This window comes from Ursus maritimus, unplaced genomic scaffold (assembly GCF_017311325.1).
Source record: "Ursus maritimus isolate PB19 unplaced genomic scaffold, ASM1731132v1 scaffold_12, whole genome shotgun sequence".
In the NCBI taxonomy this organism is placed as follows: domain Eukaryota; kingdom Metazoa; phylum Chordata; class Mammalia; order Carnivora; family Ursidae; genus Ursus; species Ursus maritimus.
Window position 1 is genome coordinate 69,039,696 of NW_024423564.1, and position 18,569 is coordinate 69,058,264.

At 44.8% G+C, this 18,569-nt stretch overlaps 1 protein-coding gene across 5 annotated transcripts in view; it reads left to right on the plus strand.

Moving 5' to 3' along the window:
• The first annotated feature begins 1,442 nt into the window (after positions 1 to 1,442).
• Positions 1,443 to 18,569, plus strand: part of ERI3 (ERI1 exoribonuclease family member 3) — a 126,412-nt gene continuing 109,285 nt past the window's right edge. Inside the window, exons 1-3 of one of the 5 annotated variants that reach the window (XM_040627388.1) lie at positions 1,503 to 1,832; positions 3,847 to 3,922; positions 15,852 to 16,129. In XM_040627388.1, the coding sequence (XP_040483322.1) occupies positions 1,698 to 1,832; positions 3,847 to 3,922; positions 15,852 to 16,129 (489 nt within the window). In that variant the 5' untranslated portion in view covers positions 1,503 to 1,697. Of the gene's footprint in view, positions 1,465 to 1,502; positions 1,833 to 3,846; positions 3,923 to 15,851; positions 16,130 to 18,569 lie in introns of those variants that run through there. The other 4 variants (XM_040627386.1, XM_040627385.1, XM_040627390.1 and 1 more) reach the window with 4 other exon arrangements.

Consider the following 18,569-nt stretch of genomic DNA (forward strand, 5'->3'; position numbering starts at 1 on the left):
TATATACTTATTTGTTTATTGTCTGTTCTGCCTCTCCCTTCCCCTCCCCATTATAAAGGCTCCTCAAAGATACAGGTTTTGTGTGCCTTATTCACCAATGAATCCTTAGCATCAGAAACAGCGTCCAACACCTAGCAGGGGCACTATAAATATATGTTGACTGACTAATCAACTGGGATTAATGTCTAGATGACATTAACAGGACGAGGAAGTCCCAATTCCAGCCCCAAGAATCAGATAGGAAGATGTGCCATTTTACTGACCTTGGGTTAAGTGACATCTGTCCCTGCTGATGTTTATTTCCTCATCTTTCCACAAACATTTACCAGATTCCTGCTTTATATTCGGAACTGTGCTGGGTATTACTGATATACTATGAACAATACAGAAATAATGCTTACCTTAAATGAATTTACAGCCCTGGGGGAGAGACAACAAGGAAATAGACAATTATAAAACAACGCAATAAATTCTGTAGGTGCAGAGTAGAATCACCTAGCCCATTATACAGGATTAAGGAAGACATTCCCTAATATGGGTATTACCAGACATTCCCAGTCCAGGCAGGAACCATTATATTAAGGTCAGATCTCACAGAAATGGTGGGCCCAGAAACGACACCATTTTCTTATGTGAAAATATCAGATGGCAGGCAGAGGGTTTGGTGACCAAAGCTGGGCCCAGAAGATGGTTCCTGGCTGACTGGGAAGCTGTCAAAGCCATCACTGGTTTACGCAAGGCCAGGCTTTCCCACCTCAGAACCTCTTACCCATGACTTCCCAGAGCCATAAGCCAGATGAAGAAACACATCTCTGGCTTTAGCCAGAGTTCTCTCCAGATGACAGAATAGACTGTCTGCGGTAGCTCCCTATAGTTGAGGCCAGAATCCTTTCAACTCTGACGTTCCCTCTGGAGCCAACCCAAACAAGTCAGTTCCCTCTTCTGTAGGAAGACCCTTCAGAAATCTAAGGATTTTCTTTTTAGACTACAATCTGCCTCCTCTCAGCTCTCCCCAGGCTCACCTCAGAGAGTGGCTGATAATAATGACTTGTTGAATGAACAAATCCTGAGGAGTTATCTAAATATAACACGTCAGCTTATGAGCCTATACTCACCTCATGAGTATATTGGGAGATGGGAAAACGGAAGTGGGGGACCTGGGTAGCTCTAGGCCTTAGAAAGTTTTCGTTATTTAAAATATTTCTTTCCCTGCTCGGAAGGGAGCTCCCCCTTCACTTTCTTCTGAGTACGTGCCACCTCGAAACTACAAGTCCCATAAGGCCAGCCGCGGGGAGTCACCATCTTGACACACCTTAGCGCGCATGTCGGCGGGAGAGCGAGCATTTGGGGAGAAGAAGCCCCGCCCCCCTGCAGCCCATTGGTAGGAGCAGCAAGCGGCGGGCTCAGCGGTTGGCCACCGCGCCCGCCCGTCAGTCGCGTCGGCCGGGGTCAGAGTGCGCGGAGGTGAGTCGGTGTGTTGTGGACTCGTGGTGCTGGCTGCCGCTGTTGAGGCGGCCGGGAACGGGCGGTGGGGAGCGGGCGGAGCTGGCCTTGCCTCTGCTTGGCCGGCGCCGCAGTCGGCGCGGGTCGCGCCCGCCGCCGTAAACTGCCCTGAGCGCCTGCTGAGGCCGAGGGAGACGTCGGGGCCTGCACCTGGAGGGAGCCTGCCGCGCTGGCCCCGAGGAGGGGGCGTTGCCATGGCGACAGCCTCTCCCGCCGCTGACGGGGGGCGGGGGCGGCCCTGGGAAGGAGGGCTGGTCTCCTGGCCCCCTGCCCCTCCCCTTACTCTCCCCTGGACTTGGATGGGCCCGAGTTGGGGGCAACACCCTGGGGTGGGTGATGTGGAGAGGCCCCCCAGATTGGGCCCTGGTTAATGCATGCGGGGTGAGGGTCGCGGCGCGCAGTTTGTGCAGTCTGGGGTGCTAGCCCATGTGCTCACCCTGGGTGCATGATCTGAGTAACGTTCTGGCCGAGTGGGAGCGGGGCAGGGCTTTGCCAGACCGACTGGGTGGGGTGATTAAGGATGCTGACTTTTTACTTGGGATTACTAGGGAAGAGGAAGAGAGGTTTGACCACAGAGGATAGAAACTCAGCAAAGAGGTAGTAGATAGAATAACCCCATTCTTCCTTCTCCAGCACACACACGAGGTTAGCATTTTACCTCTTTGTAAATCTGTAGCAGTGGTAGTAGTGATGGTGGAAGGAGTGAATAACGGGCCTAACCTAGCTAGCCTTCTGTTTGCTTTTCCTGCAAATGTTCCAGCAACAGGTGTTCTCTTAAAACAAAAAAGCATGAACTTGGACTGAGGCTTGACTGTGAGTTCTTGCATAATGTAACTTCTCCTGGTGGACTTGGAAGGTGCTGCATGTGGCCCCTTCCTGGGGGTTTGGATTCGGCCCTTAGGGCTGGGTTTTGCAAACTGATAATGTCCATCATTGTCTCTGCGCTAGGTTTCTGGCCACCTCGATGGTATTAGCTCTTACCAGACATTTTATCATTCTCGGAGCTGAAGGGCAAAAAACCACGAATCCCATTGGCTAAAGACTATACACTCTTTGAACTATAGTAGGTTGTGATTGGCTGAATGATTTTTGATTGTAGAGTTTCTACCAGAAATTGGCTTCATCAAATTCTGCTTTATTCTGACTTTATCATACATGGCACGCCTTGTTTTAGTGGGTTCGTTCCTGGAGCTTAAGTATATTATACCTGAATCCCCTACCATTTAAAAGCCAATTTATGAACAGGGACTTGGAGTGTGACTCCACTAATGTGTGTGTCTGTGATCTTGGTTAGAAACCCACTTGGCTGCCTTTCGTCAGAGAGGTGGGGTGTGGGGGAAGGGAGCTGCCGGGAAGTGATTGATAAGGTTTCCTTTATGGATTCTGTGGTGCTTCACTGGAGCTCAGAGCACTTTGGCAACTTAAGCACTCCAAATTAAAAGCTCATTAACAATTCCTGCCCAAAGATCCTGTAAATAATCGGCTAGCTAGGTCCTAGAGCTTGGCTGAGAGCTCTCCTTCCAACTTGAAATTTCCAAATAAAAGTGCCTTTATTCGCTTTCATTTTGAAAAGTGTTTTCTTTGTGGTGGGGTAAGTCTGTGAGTGGTCTTTCCCAGGGGATCTGAGTAGCATAAAGTCTTAAATGTGTAAAGTGGTAGACAGGAATAGATTGGTTCCAAACCTGAGTGTTTTCTCTGTGCAAAGGGCATTGCTAGCTTACAAGAGTGCCTCTGCAACTTCTAGTCTTTTGGAAAATCTGAACTAGGTGATAAATACAATAGGTGTCCATTAATGCTTTGACTTAGGGTTTGGTTACGCTTTGACTTTCTTAGGACTTGAGGTAGACCTGGAAGTATACTGCAAGTGTTTAGTGGTCTGTTTGGCCATTTGCAGTATGGCCTGTGGGTTTGTGGCAACCCACCCCTCCCACAATCCTGGCCTCAGTTCCTGAGTTCTGAATATTGTCAGCCTTACCAGTGTCTCTTCCTTGACTAGGATTCTGGTGTTATCCTGAGAGACACCATTTCCTGGCCATCTTTCTTAGTCCAAGCTCAGATAATATAAATATTTAGTGTTTCTAGGAGATAACCTCCTTAGAAAGAAAAGTATGCTACTAGAGAACATGAAATTCATCATTCCAAAAATATATAGACCAGTAGCTTCTGAAAATTCTGTTTAGGCATTGTTCTTCCACATAGATAACTGTTATCCCAAAGTAGTTTGAGTTTAGGAGTTTGAGGTTTGGTGTGGTCCTTAAATTGTCTGAAATAGCAGCATTCCCCTGGGGATTTGATCCTTTATACTGAAATAGACTTGTTGCAGAGATGTGTATTTATCCACAGCATTGGGGCTTTCCAGCTCTCACAGAACCTTCAGCATCCCCAGCTGGTGGTCTTGGCATCTTCGAAGTAAGGAGAGGTGAGAATCTTGTTGCATGGTCGAGTTTGGCTTGACTTCTTTCTTATGAGTATTTGGGTTTGGAGGGTGAGGGGGTGATGGTGCAGATTGTACTACTGAAGTGTACCCAAAGTCTGTAAAGTAATGAGAATTAGAGGTAGGGTATCCATACTCTTAAGTTCTGTTATGATTTCTTTGTGGGCATTGCATGAGTTCCTACTTTAGGTTCAGGTAAGTTGAATAGAGCTGGAATAGTCCTTCATCCTGAGAAATAACACAGCTTAAGATAATAGGAAGGAACACATTGATTTGGCTTTTGATAATGCATTTGACCAAGGCCTTTGGGATCTTGGTTCGATTTGGGTTGAGAGTCACCATTGGGTGAATGGTGAATCCCAGCCTGTCTCCCATTTAACAAGGATCAGGGCTGGCTGAGAAGGCAGACTCTGATGATTAATATCCAGGATCTCAGAAGCTGTTTAATAACAAAGGGCCAGACACTTTGGTAGGACTGGAATTGTAGTGGTGAACAAGACAGCTGCTGTCTCTAATGCCACAGGGCTTATAAATTCATGGGAGAGAGAGGTAGTAAGTAAGCAGTTCTGTTACATTCTGGGAGTGCTATAATAAGGTAAGTTTAGGTGCTTTGGGAGTACTCAGAAGGGTCCACAACCTAGACTTGGAGGCTCAGAGAAGGCTTCTCAGAGGAAGGAACTGCCTCATCCAGAATTAAATGAAGACGTGAGGGACCAAGTTTGAAGGTCAGAGTTTTGTTGAGAAACTGAAGTTCAGTGTAATAAAACAGTGTACTCAGTGGGCAGGGGATTGGAGAATATGGTGAGAAACGAAGCAGGAAAAGTAAGCAGAGGCCAAGGCTTTATAAGCTCTTAGGATTGGGTTAGACTAGGTCAGCAAAAGACTAGGTCCTTTTCCTGAAGGACCAGATAGTAACTATTTAGGCTTTATGGGTCTCTATCACAACTATTCAGCTCCATTCAACTTTGCTATTACAGCACGAAAGCAGCCATAGTATGAAAATGAATGAGCGTGGGTATGTTCTAGTAAAATTTTATAAAAAACAGTGGCCAACACCTGGATCACACTATCATAAGAGCAGTAAGAAGCCATTAAAAAGTTTTAAGCTGTAGACTGATAATTAGATCTTTTTTTTAGAACGTTTGTTTTGATTTCGGCGTTAAGAATGGACTGAAGGGGACAGTACTGGAGGCAGAGACCAGTTAAGGAGCCTGTGACAATTGCATGGGTAGTATTTTATATTTACCCCTTTGAGGCAGTATTTTGACACTTAAAAATTGAGTATAACTGAATTTTAGCATAATGTATATACTGGTTATTTTTATTAATTTTCTGGCCATCGACTAGAGCTTAAAGCATGTCTACCAAAGAATTTGTTGGTAATACCAGCTCCTGTTTTACAGACTGGAAAAGATATAGGAAGGGAAAGTAGATGTAGAATGAATGAAAAGGTTTGGGGAACTCTTTTCTAATCAAAGAAGTGGAGAATAAATGGAGCCCTGGTAGGTTTGTTGGTCTTAGGGCTCATAGCTTAATGTCAATTGCTTTAAACTTTTTGAACTATACAAAGAAGGACCCGTTTTCCTAAGTTTTCTAAGGAATTGTCCTCGTTCTGTTACGTGTCCTACTCAGTCTTAACTTTCCTTGCTTGTAGCAAACTGGTGACCTTTTTCTGGTTTGGGGACTGTCCCCTCATTCACGCATGATGGTATATGCCAGGCACAGTAGCCAAAGTGTTTGTTGAGTGTCTGATGAATTGTCTTCCTCCTCCTGCAAGCCTACTTGCCTTGCTGGAGGGAAGCCTGAAGGTTTCTGATAACCTACGTTATGGTGTTTACGTAACCTCGGCAAGTGACTTACCTCTCTGAGCTTTACTTTCCCATCTGTAAAATGCAGATAGTGGGACTTAAGAGGGTTGATTAATGGATAATGAGGTAATGTTTATAAAGCTCTTAGCACGGTGTTTTAATAACTTTTTAAACTAATAGTATTTTACGAAATTAATGATTTTTTAAAAAAGCAGCCCACAATTGGGTGAGTTGGCTTTTGGCTTAGTATGTTTTGGGTCCCCACAGTTGTCATTATGGCCAAATGATAGAAACATAACCACTAGTGGTGAGAGCCAGTAGACAGAAGGAAGTTATGACTAGCGGAGGGGGCCACTCTTCATAATGGAAAATTTTCAGACATCACGAGTCCAGAAAATCAGAACTTTCTTCAGGGTAGACCTTAGCCCCAATACCATCAGTGAAGTGAATTGAGTGAGCAGCTATCCGAAAGAAATTCACCAAAGTGTGACCAGTCATTTCTCCCAGTTGGTCAGGGTCATTTATTAGTGTTGCCACCCTTGTGGCCCTACATCTTCGTAAAGTGCCTCTTGAATGTTTTTTTATTACTTTTCACCATCACTCTGGGAATGAGTCAGGTGGTATTATTGTCCCTGCTTATCCCTGTGAGGAAACTGAGGCCCACGAAGGTTAAGTGTGTTACCCAAGGTCACACTGTGAGGTACTGTCAGAGCTGGTGCAGATTTGCCTCTAGATGAAATTGTGGTAGTTTATTGCTGTGATTTCTCTTTCTTTGAGTGAGAGATGTATAGTCATTGCAGAACTGCAGACGGATGCATGCTTTGTCCAGATGTGCTAGGAGTGATTCGGGTCCCACTTTATCCGCTTGGTCCTGTTGGGTTTTAATTGATGAGTGCTTGGACCAGGGAAGCAGATTCCCTTTGGGTCATTATTTTTAGCCCCTCCTCCTTTGGGGACATTCTTGGGGGAGGCTTGAGTTACAAGAGATTGCTTTGATATGTTCAAAATTGTGCCTTGTGCCCCACAGCTACAGGTAAAATCAAAAGGCGGATAATTTATGGGAGTGTCAGAGCTGGCCGCTGGCACCTCAGGAGGCCATTAGTATGCCTGTTCAGACCCTCTGTGTCCTTGCGATTGATTCCTCTTTGCATGAGCTTGATTTGGGAAGCTGTAGATCTGTGGGTAGTGATTGGATGTGACAGTCCAAACACCGGTCCCTAAATTAATCCTTTTAATAGTATTCCACCACCAAGGCAATGTGGTGTCTCTCTCTGTCTTTAACTGGGGAGGACAGAAAGGGGTGGGCTAGGAAGAAGGAGAGAAGGAAAAAAAAGTGGCTTTGCTTGGTGCTTAGGGTCGGCTCTGTTCTAACATGTTCTGATTCCAGAGCAGTTGACATCAGGACTTTGGGCATATTCATTCAACAGACATTGATTCACACTAACTTTGTGCCTGGTCCTGTGCTGGGTGCTGGGAACACAGAAATGAATACAATGTGGTCCTTGCCTTTAAGGATCTATGTGAATCTCAGTGTTTCTCAGAGTTTTTAAACTCATGTGCTATTTAGGTGACAAAATTAATCTGATGCTTTTCTTTAATGCTACTTGAAATTTTAAAATGCATTAAAGGATCTGACACAAAACAAGTCAAAGAAATTATGCTTTTTTTACACGCACGCACACATACCTATACCTGCTATCTTATAGCCTTCTCACCTAACGCTCTGAAAATTATACTAGGAGAAATAGATTAAAATTTTACAATATAGTGAGGCAAAAAGTTATGAAATAGGAATAGAGTGTGTTACTGGATCACACTTAAGCAATTAACTTTCTAATGGAGTATCAGAGAAAGCTACTAAAAGGAAGTTTTAAGCTGCATTTTGAAGAAGGAGCTGGTGAAAATGGAAATAACATTCCAAAGCAGGGCAATAGCGTTTGCCAAGGCACCGATTTGTAAAAGGAAACATCATTTGGGGACCTGAGCAAGAACTAGTCATCACCCTGCCTCCTGCCGGTTTCTCTGCTCCTCTGGAATTGTGTTTGAGAAGAGGCTTTGAGTTTCTTGTGCTGCGGTTGTTTTAGTCCAAGGTACCCCTTCCTGTTTCTGTTTTTTTGTACCCAGGGCTGCAGTTTGTTTTTCTTGTTAAAATGTGATAAATTAGGGAAGAAATGAAATTTGGATGATTTGGACAGACTTGATCATTGCTTATGGTTGAGTTAGTTAAAGTCACACCTCAGAGGAAAAACTGAAGTTGATATGTATTTTTAGCCCTTTGGTGAATAGGGGACTCAATCAAGTGGGAGATGTGGGCTCTCAAACACAGGAGAGGAGAACAGGGCCCCGAAGAGCTGAGGACCTCTGAGGCTTAGTTGTTTCATGTGTAAAATGGGAATACTGTTCCCCATTTTGCTTGAGAGTTAGGAGGATGAAATATGTAGATCACTAATACAGTGCCTGGCTTTTTTTTTTTTAATGATTTTTTTATTATATTATGTTAGTCACCATACAGTACATCCCCGGTTTCCGATGTAAGGCTCGATGATTCATTAGTTGCGTATAACACCCAGTGCACCATGCAATACGTGCCCTCCTTACTACCCATCACCGGTCTATCACATTCCCCCACCCTCTTCCCCTCTGAGGCCCTCAGTTTGTTTCTCATAGTCCATAGTCTCTCATGTTTCATTCCCCCTTCTGATTACCCCCCCTTTCTTTATCCCTTTCTTCCCCTACTGATCAGTGCCTGGCTTCTAATTGTGTTTTCCTCTCCTCTTTCTCATGCATTAACAATAGTAGCTCCGTTCTGTTGAGTGCTTAAACTGGTACAAAGTGCTCTATATACATTGTGTGGTTGAACTGAACCCCAAAGAGATAGGTATTATTATTATAGCTGTTATTAAGAATATGTGGTAGAGGGGCTGGCTCAGTCGGTATAGCATGCAACTCTTGATCCTGGGGTCATGAGTTCAAGCCCCATGTTGGGTGTGGAGCCTACTTAAGAAAATATATATATGTGGTAGAGTCAGGATTTGAACCTAGACTTGTCTGATTCCAGTGTTTAAACATCTGGGCTGTGTAACTCCTTGTTTCTATACCAGTTCCATCTTGGAAGCAGGGGAGTGGCACATTCTTGGTACCTCTCCTCTGGGATCAGATGCTGTCTATAAGTGTGAGAGGTCCTTAAAGGGATAAGAGTACCGTACTCTGCCCTTCCTTCATTTCTGTCCTATTTATGGTGTGTTAGCAACAAACCTTTGCCCCCTCTCACGTGCGATGGGTGTCACAACTGACTTGTAGGACTTTGCAAAGAGATGTCTCCCAGCTTTGGCCCCTCGAAGGAGTTTGCCCAGACTACTGGGTGTAGTGGTAAGTTAGCAAACAGCAGGCACATCACAGTCACCTCTTTTTATGTGCTGTCTTGAGCTGCTGAGACGGCTAATTAAAGAGGAGAGTAAGCCTCCTGTGGCCTGTGATGTTGCCATCAGAATGTGGTGTTCATTAAGGTCTTTAGTGACTGTAGCTCTCCTGGTAATTTAGGGTTACCAGCTGCTTCTGATGCTGAGAATGCTCTCCCTCGCCCCACCTTGAAGCAGAAGTAGCTGTAGCTACAGGCCAAGGGAGTAACAGGTTGTAAAGAGCAGGAGAGTGTTTTGTTCAGGTGAGGACCCAGCTTTAGAGTTCCTGCTTCCACTTTACTTTGGGGCCATCAGGAAGTTGTGTAGAGAGGTTCCAGGGCATGTCAAACTTTGTTCTGCCTCAACCTCTAACTTTCAGCAGACTAGGCCGAACCCTCAGGCCCTCGGCCTGTACCGTGAGACTGCAGAGAAGCTTGGGAGGTGAGCGGTGAGGCCTGCTCCATGTGTTGGGGCTGTGGTCTGAGACCCTGGTGTGGGAGTCAGGAGCCCTGAGTTCTGTTGTTACTTGCTCTGTGAGTCTTGGGCAGTCCTTTTCTCTTCCTGGGGCTCATTTTCTGTGGCTGGCTATACTGTGTCTCCCCTTAGGTTTTCTTTCACCTTTGACAATCTGTGATTTGTGCAGAAAGTGCTCTGGCAGCAAGGATGCCTTCATTAGCTTGAAGATTATGACTTTTGAAGGCATGCAGTTTATTTAGATTTTTCCCAGGCTATTTTTAGCTGCCTAATACAGAGTCTGTGACTGAGTGGTTCCACACAGGTGTTACTATGCTCTCTGGTGATGCCTCTGTGACTTGGGTACCTGAGCCCTTGTGATACTATTGGTCAGATTGGGTCAGGGGCTTGCCCTGGGTCTGGGACCTGGGAAAGCTGCAGCTCTCTGAGGTGCTTCTAGTCGGCTGGACTCAGAGCCTGCCTCTGGTGCCATAGAATTTCTCTGGAATGTGCTCCTGCCTCGCAGTCTGGTTTTTAATGGAATGGATTGAATCCAGGGATGGTATCATCCTAAACCCTCCCCAGGGATTCCAAGTACAGTTAACCCTTGAACAACATGGGTTCGAATGCCTGGATCCACTTACATGTCGATTTTTTTTCTATATGTACAGTACAGTACTGTAAATGTATTTTCTCTTTCTTACGATTTTCTTGACATTTTCTTTTCTCTACCTTTATTGTAAGAATACAGTATATAATACATATATAAGATCTGTATTAATTGACTGTTCATGTTATTGGTAAGGCTTCTGGTCAACAGTACTATTAGTAGTTAAATTTTTGGAGAGTCAAAAGTTGTAGGTGGATTTTCCACTTTGTTTGGGGGTGGGAGTCGGTGCCCCAACCTCTGTGTTGTTCAAGGGTCAACTGTATTTGCAGTTGGGGAGATGGGGTGGGAGTAGACCCCATATTTCATGATGGCCCTCTCTTCTTTCCTATCCCCCACGTTCCCGTGGCCTGTGTATGTGGATGTTAAAGGATGGCCCCCTCCCTTTGCTCTCTCTTCCCCCCTCAGTAATGGAAGGCTATAAAATGTCTATTTACCCAAGACACCAGAATGACTCCTCTGTGGTTCCACTAATCTGGTGATTTGGTGCTTCTCTGGTCTCTCAGGTAAATACAGATTGAGGCTTTTTATAAAGGCATATTATTTCCCTCATTAAATGTGTGTTTTGGCACATGCGTTATTTACCTGACCGACAGTAATGGCTGCAGAGGAGCCATTGGTGTCTGTTGTGTAAATACTCTGCACAGAGACCATCCTCCAGGGGCTGTGGTGCAGGCCTGTTTCTCCAAATCGGGCTGGCCCCATGGCAGTCCCTATTTACCACTCCCCTGTCTCCACTGGGGGCTGGTCCTTTCATTTTGAGGAGGGAATCATTTATTTTCCTCCTTGCCATGGGCTACTTACTACCTTTAATTGCTAGGAGAAGAAGAAGGGTGTCTGAGAATAAATGTGTATAAGTCTTGGTCTCTGATGAAAGACAGTGTGCAGAAATACATAGAGTCATAAACTGTTCCTTTTGAGTTCTGCCCCTTGACTAGATACTCGAAGTCCCAACTGATGATACAAGTTATAGGCTTGGAGTCTACAAACTTGTGACTGACGTATAAAGCAGCAGTAGGAAAGGGGAATCCTGAAGAGGCCAGAGGGTGCAAGGCAGGTGGGATGCCTCTGCAGGGAGCGTAGGGCTGTTTCCTGAAAAGGCTCTAGTGGTGTCAGGAGTGCTCCATGAGGGGGCATTGAGTGGGGGCTCTTATCAAAGAGACTTGATGCTTTAAGGGCTGACTTTGGCTCTTAAGGTAGGCCGTGGGCAGTATGGAGAGATTGAACCCTCACATACTGTCTCTTGTCTCTCTCTCTCCTCCCCTACCCCTCTCTTTTAAACCACATTGCAGCATATAGATTAAAAAAATAATTTTTAGGGGCGCCTGGGTAGCGCAGTCGTTAAAGCGTCTGCCTTCGGCTCAGGGCGTGATACCGGCGTGCCGGGATCGAGTCCCACATCGGGCTCCTCCGCTGGGAGCCTGCTTCTTCCTCTCCCACTCCCCCTGCTTGTGTTCCCTCTCTCGCTGGCTGTCTCTATGTTACATAAATAAATAAAATCTTTAAAAAAAAAATAATTTTTAAAAAGTTTGGAATAGGCCAAATTTACATACAAGTTGGAATTTACAGTACAAAGAATTTTTTGTGGAACTATTTGAGAGCTAATGCTGACCTAATGCCCCATCACTCTGAATACTTCGGGTGTATTTCCTACATGCAAGGACGTTTTCTTATCCAACTGTAGTACAACCAGCAGAACCAGGAACTTGATATTGGTACCTTACCTCCTTCTAATTCTGAAACCCCATTCAAGTTTGCCGATTGTCCCAGTGACGTTTTTTGTAGCAAAATGATCTAGTTCAGAATGTGCATTGCATTTAGTTATCAAGTCCCTTTAATCTCCTTTAGATTTTGCTCAGTACAGTTTCCTTGACATTCATGACCTTGATACTTTTGAAGATTATAGGCTGGTTATTATGTAAGCTCTCCTTCAATTAGGGTTTGTTGGATATTTTCTCATGATTAGAGTTCGATTATGCATCTTTGACAGGAGTATCACAGAAATGATGCTTTCTTCTCATTGCTTCTTACCAGGTGGTGCGTGATTTTGATTTATCCGTTGTGTTCATTTTGGTCACTTGATTAAGGAGATATCTGCCGGGCTTCTCCATTGTATACTTCCTATTACGATTAATAATCATTCTGTGGGGAAATAGTTTGAAACTATTTGAGTATCCCTTGTAACTTTAATTCATTAATTAGTGTATTTTAGACTCATGGTTTTCTTTTCTATTCAATGCAATACAATCTATTAATATCATTATTTATTGTCAGTGGGAGCTCCTTCAAACTGGCTTCTATATCCTTTTGGTTAATTCCCATCATTCTTTGGGCATTTCCTTGCTTTCTGGCCCCCAAAAAAGATGTTCTAGACTCATCTTGTACTTTCCCTGCCATAGTTGTGGAATCAGTCATTTCTTCAAAAAGCTCTGGTTCTTCCACTGAAGAATGTCATTTAGAAGGCAGACGGGTGCTAGGTGTGCTCATTGCTGCTGGAGTGTTGCTGCTCCCTGGCCCTTCAATAGACAGCTAGAAAATAGGTGTGTGTGTGTGTGTGTGTGTGTGTGTGTGTGTGTATTCATACTCACAATTACGTCTACCTTTTTTTTTATGTATTATATATCAGAAACCATGAGTTCACACTGTTTTCTCCAATTTCAGCTTGACACCATGGGTTTTTTTCCTCTTTCCGTATTAATTCCATCCTGTAACAATGAGAAACCTGGTTCTCATTACCCTTAATATACGCTCTTCTTTGATCAATCCCTCTGTATGTAACCAATCTCCCATTGTTACCATTGCTCCTTCCCCCTCTTGAGTGCCTCTTTTACCCTGCGTGTGACTCCCCGCAACAGGCTTGCTGCCCGCCTCCCCATGCCCTGCACACCGCACACGGGCTCTGACATGCTGCATCACACCTTCTTGCCTCTGTACAGATGCCTTCCTTACTCTGCTTGGCCTCTAATACCCTCCACCCCCACCCCCAGACTCCTCTGCTCCCCCTACTTCAACTTGTAGATACTACCTTCCTCTGCCACAACTAATGACTTTAAAGCCATAAGATTGAATTTTTCAGGAAGGGAGGAGGAAGAGCTGCCCTGTGTTTCTTGACTTGAGTTGAACTTGGTTTTTAGAAGTAAAGGAAGTATGGAATCCAGTGATTACTGACATGTGGAGGACTGATCTCCTACTATTGTCTATTCTCAAGACTTCCTGCAAGAGAAGCTTTTTGATGTGGGTGAGATCAGTTGAGAAAGCAAGACCTGCAGGCAAGACGAGTTCTGGTCATCAATGTGTCGCTAATGGAAGGGGATAGCGCACATATAGTATGCTGTATGGGAGGCCTAGAGCATTCTGGGCATGCAAGAGATTTGGATGTTACTCTCTGAGGTTGCCTTATGCATTAATTGGTTATATAGGCCCCAGGTATGGGGGTCCAGGCTTGGCCAGGTGGGCATAGCCCAATAGAATAGTAGTAGTAATAATAGTAAGCTATATTGAGCTCCTGTGTGCCAGACAGTGCTCTTAGTGCTTTACATGTGTCCTCTCTTTCATTCTCACTTACAGAGTAAGAGCTATTGTTGTCATTTTACAGGTGAGGGATGGAAGAACAAAGCTTGCTGAAGGTGCCATGGCAAATAAGTGGCTCAGCCAGAATTCAAACCTAGAAGGCCTCTTTAATCATGATGCTTAATTGCCAATAGTATTTGGCAGATGGGGTCTGGTTGATTACATATACTGTATACGTTCTATGAATATTGACAAACATCAGGACTCTAAAAAGTCCTTATCCTCGCCTGACTTCGAGGAGTTAGAGGAGAGTTCTGAGGCCCTGAGGGACTTTGGATCCAAACTATAATGCATAATCTGAACAGACTGGTGTCTCCCATCTCAGCAAGGCTTCCAGTACTGTTCAAGGAGAGGGGGTGGTGATGTGAAGTTATTTTGGATTCTGGTTGTCAAAGGAATGTTGGCCCCTTTGGCTTTCCAAGGGATTCCATAGTGAAATCCAACCCAGCCTTTGTCTACCCTGAGCTGAGGAGTTTGGGCTGCGTTCTTGGAAATGCTGTAAAGCCATGGTGAAAGCAAGCATTGTGCTCTGTAGGATCCATGAAGAACTTAAAATACTTTTCAGTCTTAGCACCTCTGAATTCCCATGAAATCTCACTACAGGGATGGGGAAATTGAGGACCCACATGTGTCCTAGTAAATATGCAGGCAAGTTATTGTAGGTCATTCAGCGAGTTAGGGAAGAGCCAGAAGGAAAAGTGATACTTGGCATTGTACATGTCCATTCAGGTAGTAGTGACCTCATTGCCTCTGAGTGTGCTCTGGACTTCACAGGCTGCTACCGGCCTCAGCCCTGCAGGAAGAAGCCAGTGCCCGTTTGCAGCCTTTCAGAGGCAAGCTTTTGGCTCTATTAGAATGGGGCTTCGGAAGGCATAAACTATGGTCATTTCTGCATTGAGCAGTGAGATTTCTCATTTGACTTTGAGACTTTGAGGATTAAAGTTGAGGGAGTTTGAATATTGGATGTAAGAGGGGTAAAAAAGTTTCTGCTTTGTTCCTTTTTTTTTTTTAGGGAAGCCTGAATTATTTGTGAGTAAAACTTAGGCTTTGATTTTTATATTTAGTTAACCCTCTAAGGAGCAGACATTCTGCAAATTTAAAGGGAAAACTTGAAAAGTGATTTGGATTTTTTTTTTTTTTTTTTTCACATGTTCACTCAGAAAACTTTACTAGACTTTTTTTTTTTTTTTTTAAAGCAGTGCTCCCATTACTGCCACATCTGGGTTTTCTCTTTTTCTTCCCTATTTAAAAAAAGTCCCGCAGTCATTCAGGGCCTCTAGTAAGAGTGAGTCTAAAGGCAGCAAATGGGAAGGCCTGAGGCTGTTGCCAGCTGTGCTCTCCAGGCGTCATTCATTCCCCCAGGGTGCCACTTACTGGTGTGTGTGTGGGGGGGGGAGCTGGGGAATCACCAGCACATCAGGAGCAAGCTCCGCTGTGATTGGCTGCGTTCCATTTCACCTTGGGAGACGGGAGGGAGGGTATGTGGAGGTGTGCCATACAGACTGGAAAGCCAGGGACAAATGGCTTGTAATGGAGCTGAGGAGAGAATCTTTGGCACTTTCCACTGTTTGTCTGAGGCTCCTTAGCTCTCAGGACTGATTGTGCAGCTGGGTCACCTCATGTTACTTTGGGAACCTTAGCTTTTCATTAACTGTTGCCACCTGAAAAATGGCCACAGAATTTTTCTCTCTCCTCTCTTTTGAACTTTAGAGCTCCATTTAAAGATGAAGGCCAACATGGCAGGTTGTTCTGAGAATGATCTTGGAGACTCAGAGCTGTCATTATGCTGCAGGGGCCAGTATTAGGGTCTTGAACTTCAGTAATGAATACTGTTGATTTAGAAAAGGGGTCCAGAAACACCGGGGAGTGGTTCATGTTGTGTGACTATTCCTGAAGACCAGATGGAACAGGGCCACCGTGGGAGGGGAGTAACCCAGGCTCTTCTTCTTTTTTTTTTTTTTTTCTTCTTTCTTTTCTTTTCTTTCTTTTTTTTTTTTTTTAAACTTTCCTCCCCTAAGTTTTAGATGCTTCTGGATGTTCAATGCTAGCACCTTTACAGACTGGAGCAGCTCGATTTTCTTCATATTTACTTTCAAGAGCAAGAAAAGTGCTGGGCTCCCACTTATTTTCTCCCTGTGGTGTTCCGGAGTTCTGCTCCATATCCACCAGAAAACTGGCGGCCCACGGCTTTGGCGCATCCATGGCGGCAATGGTGCCCTTCCCTCCCCAGAGGTATCACTACTTTTTAGTGCTGGACTTTGAGGCCACGTGCGACAAGCCACAGATTCATCCTCAGGTAACTGTTGCATCATTGCTTCAGAAAAGGTGGGGTGGGCAAGGAGGGAGGGAGGTTAGTCTTGCTTTCTGGGTTCCAGGGGAACTTTCTCGTGTCCTCCTGGCTTTTAGCTACTCGTTGGGAATTCCTGCCTAGGAAGCTGGACTTGGTTCAGGCATGCTAGGGTAAGGTAGACCTGACAAGTCTCTGGAGAGAACTGGGCATATTGTTTCTCTCTGGTCTAAGCCGTTGGGAATCAAAATATTTCCTTCTGTCCCATCCTTCCTCTCTCCTTTCCCTTCCCTCCTTCCTTCTCCTGCTATTGCCACGTGTTATTTTAAGGAATACTGTGGTAGTCAGCCTCTAAGATGGCACTCAATGATCCTTGCCTCCTGAGATTCCTGCCCTTGGTGTTTCTCTCCCACACTGAGTCAGAGCTAGCCTTATATAACCAGTAGAATATAGAGGAAAAGACATAGTGTGATTTCTGAGGCTAAGTCATAAAAAGCACTGCGGTTTGCCTTGCTCTTTTGTTTCACGCGCTCTGGAGGAAGCCAGCTGCCGTGCATTGAGGACTGTCAAACGGCCTGTGGAGAGGCACGTGTGTACAGGAACTGAGGTTCTTAGCTAAAAATCAATACCACTTACCATTCGTGTTTCTTGGTGCTGTCTTGGAAGTGACTCTGCCAGCCCCAATGGACGACTGACTTCAACCTCAGGAGAGACCCTGAGCCAGGCTTGGTTCGCTGAGCCACTCCTGAATTCCTGGCTGGCAGAAACTTCGAGAGATAAGAAGTGATTATTGATGTTTTGAGCCACTAAGTTTGGGGATGATGTGTTTTGCAGCATTAGAGAACCTGAAGAAGTACAACTGTTGGTCTGTTGGAAAGGAAAATTTCTTTGCTTGGTTTTTTTTCCTTAGTCATCAACTGTGTCCAGAGACCTTTTACCTTTCAAGGTAGTGCTACTAGGAGGTTTGGATTAGCAGCAGAGAGGCACCTGTGCCTGGAGATGCTGGCGCGCTTAGTGTTTGTTTGGGGGGAATGATTGGGGGCTGATGCGGCAGTTCGTTGTACTGTGGGGCCCTTGAGTATGCCCGGCTCTAGGACTGTAACTCTTCCCTGTGGGCCTGGGTTATTAGGGGTGTAATTTGGGAGCAGCTTTCAATGGTAGGGAGGAGGGGGAAAAGGGGATGGTAGCATTAGGCACTTGGGAGACAGGGAGGAGTGGGGTCCATTCAAAGATAAACTGAGTTCATTTCTCATGGTTGGTTTTTTTTCCCTTGAAGAGGTTCTGTCTTTAGAATAGTAGATTGTTTTCCATAAAGCAGATACCACCACCCTTTTACCTTCTCCCTTCTCTCTTGTGTTTCCTTCACGTAGTGGTCTGTCTTTGGGAGCATTGGCATTAGGCCTGTGGAGGTTTGGGAAGACTGAAGCAGGATGAGGACAATGTCCTGAGGGAAGGACCTTTGCATAAAAGGGAATATGGCTTGGGTGCTGCCTGAGTCACTTGTACTTAGCCTCTTGCTCCTGCCCATGCTGTAGAGTCTTCTCTGCCTCCCAAAACTATTGGAGATTCTGTGCTGACTGTTCCTGGGTGGTGGGTGGGAATTTTGGTTATATAGATTCTCCTAGGTTAGGAATCAGGGATCCATATCTTAACACACCATATTATTTCCCTTACTGATGTAGATTTCAATTATTGAGTAAGCCTAGTAGGACGTGAGTCTAAAATCCAGCACATCCCGATTGCATATGATTCATCCCTCTTCTGAACTCTCATAATCACTTGGCACCTCCTTTATGGCATTTTCTACATTCTGCTTTCTGGCACGTGCCTATGTATGTTTATTTCTAAACTTTTCAGTTAGATTGTAAGCTCAGATAATTATGTAGCTCCGTTCTCTTGTCCTACAGAGGGTACTGTCAGTGTTGCTGAAGGTGAAGTCTGGTTCATGTCTCAATTTGGTCTGTCAATATCACCTTCCATCTCTCTTTCAAGGGCATTGTTGGTTTTATTTATTTATTGCAATGCTGAAGATATAATGCCATACAGATTTAAATCACTCGTATCACCAACTTCCCACCCAGACTTAGGCACCAAGGCCTTCCTGACCTAGGCTGAGGTAGGACTTCATGCCGTTTACCGGGATCTGGGCCTGATTAAAGATTATCTCCAGAATCAATGAACCCTGATGGTGTGATTCCAAGGGCACTTAAAGAATTGGCTGCCCTGGTTCATTATTAGAAAGCATTAGCTGTTGCTTTAGAGAACTCAGGAAGAAGCATTCGCTGTCTTGCTTATCTTTAAAAGGGGAATACAGATGATCTTGGAAATTATAGACCCGTTAGTTTACTGTGATTCCAGAGAAGATACTTGACCTGATCGTCAGATAATCAATCAGCAAACAGCTAGAAGAGCATAGGGTACTGAGTAATAACTTACATGGGTTTGCGAA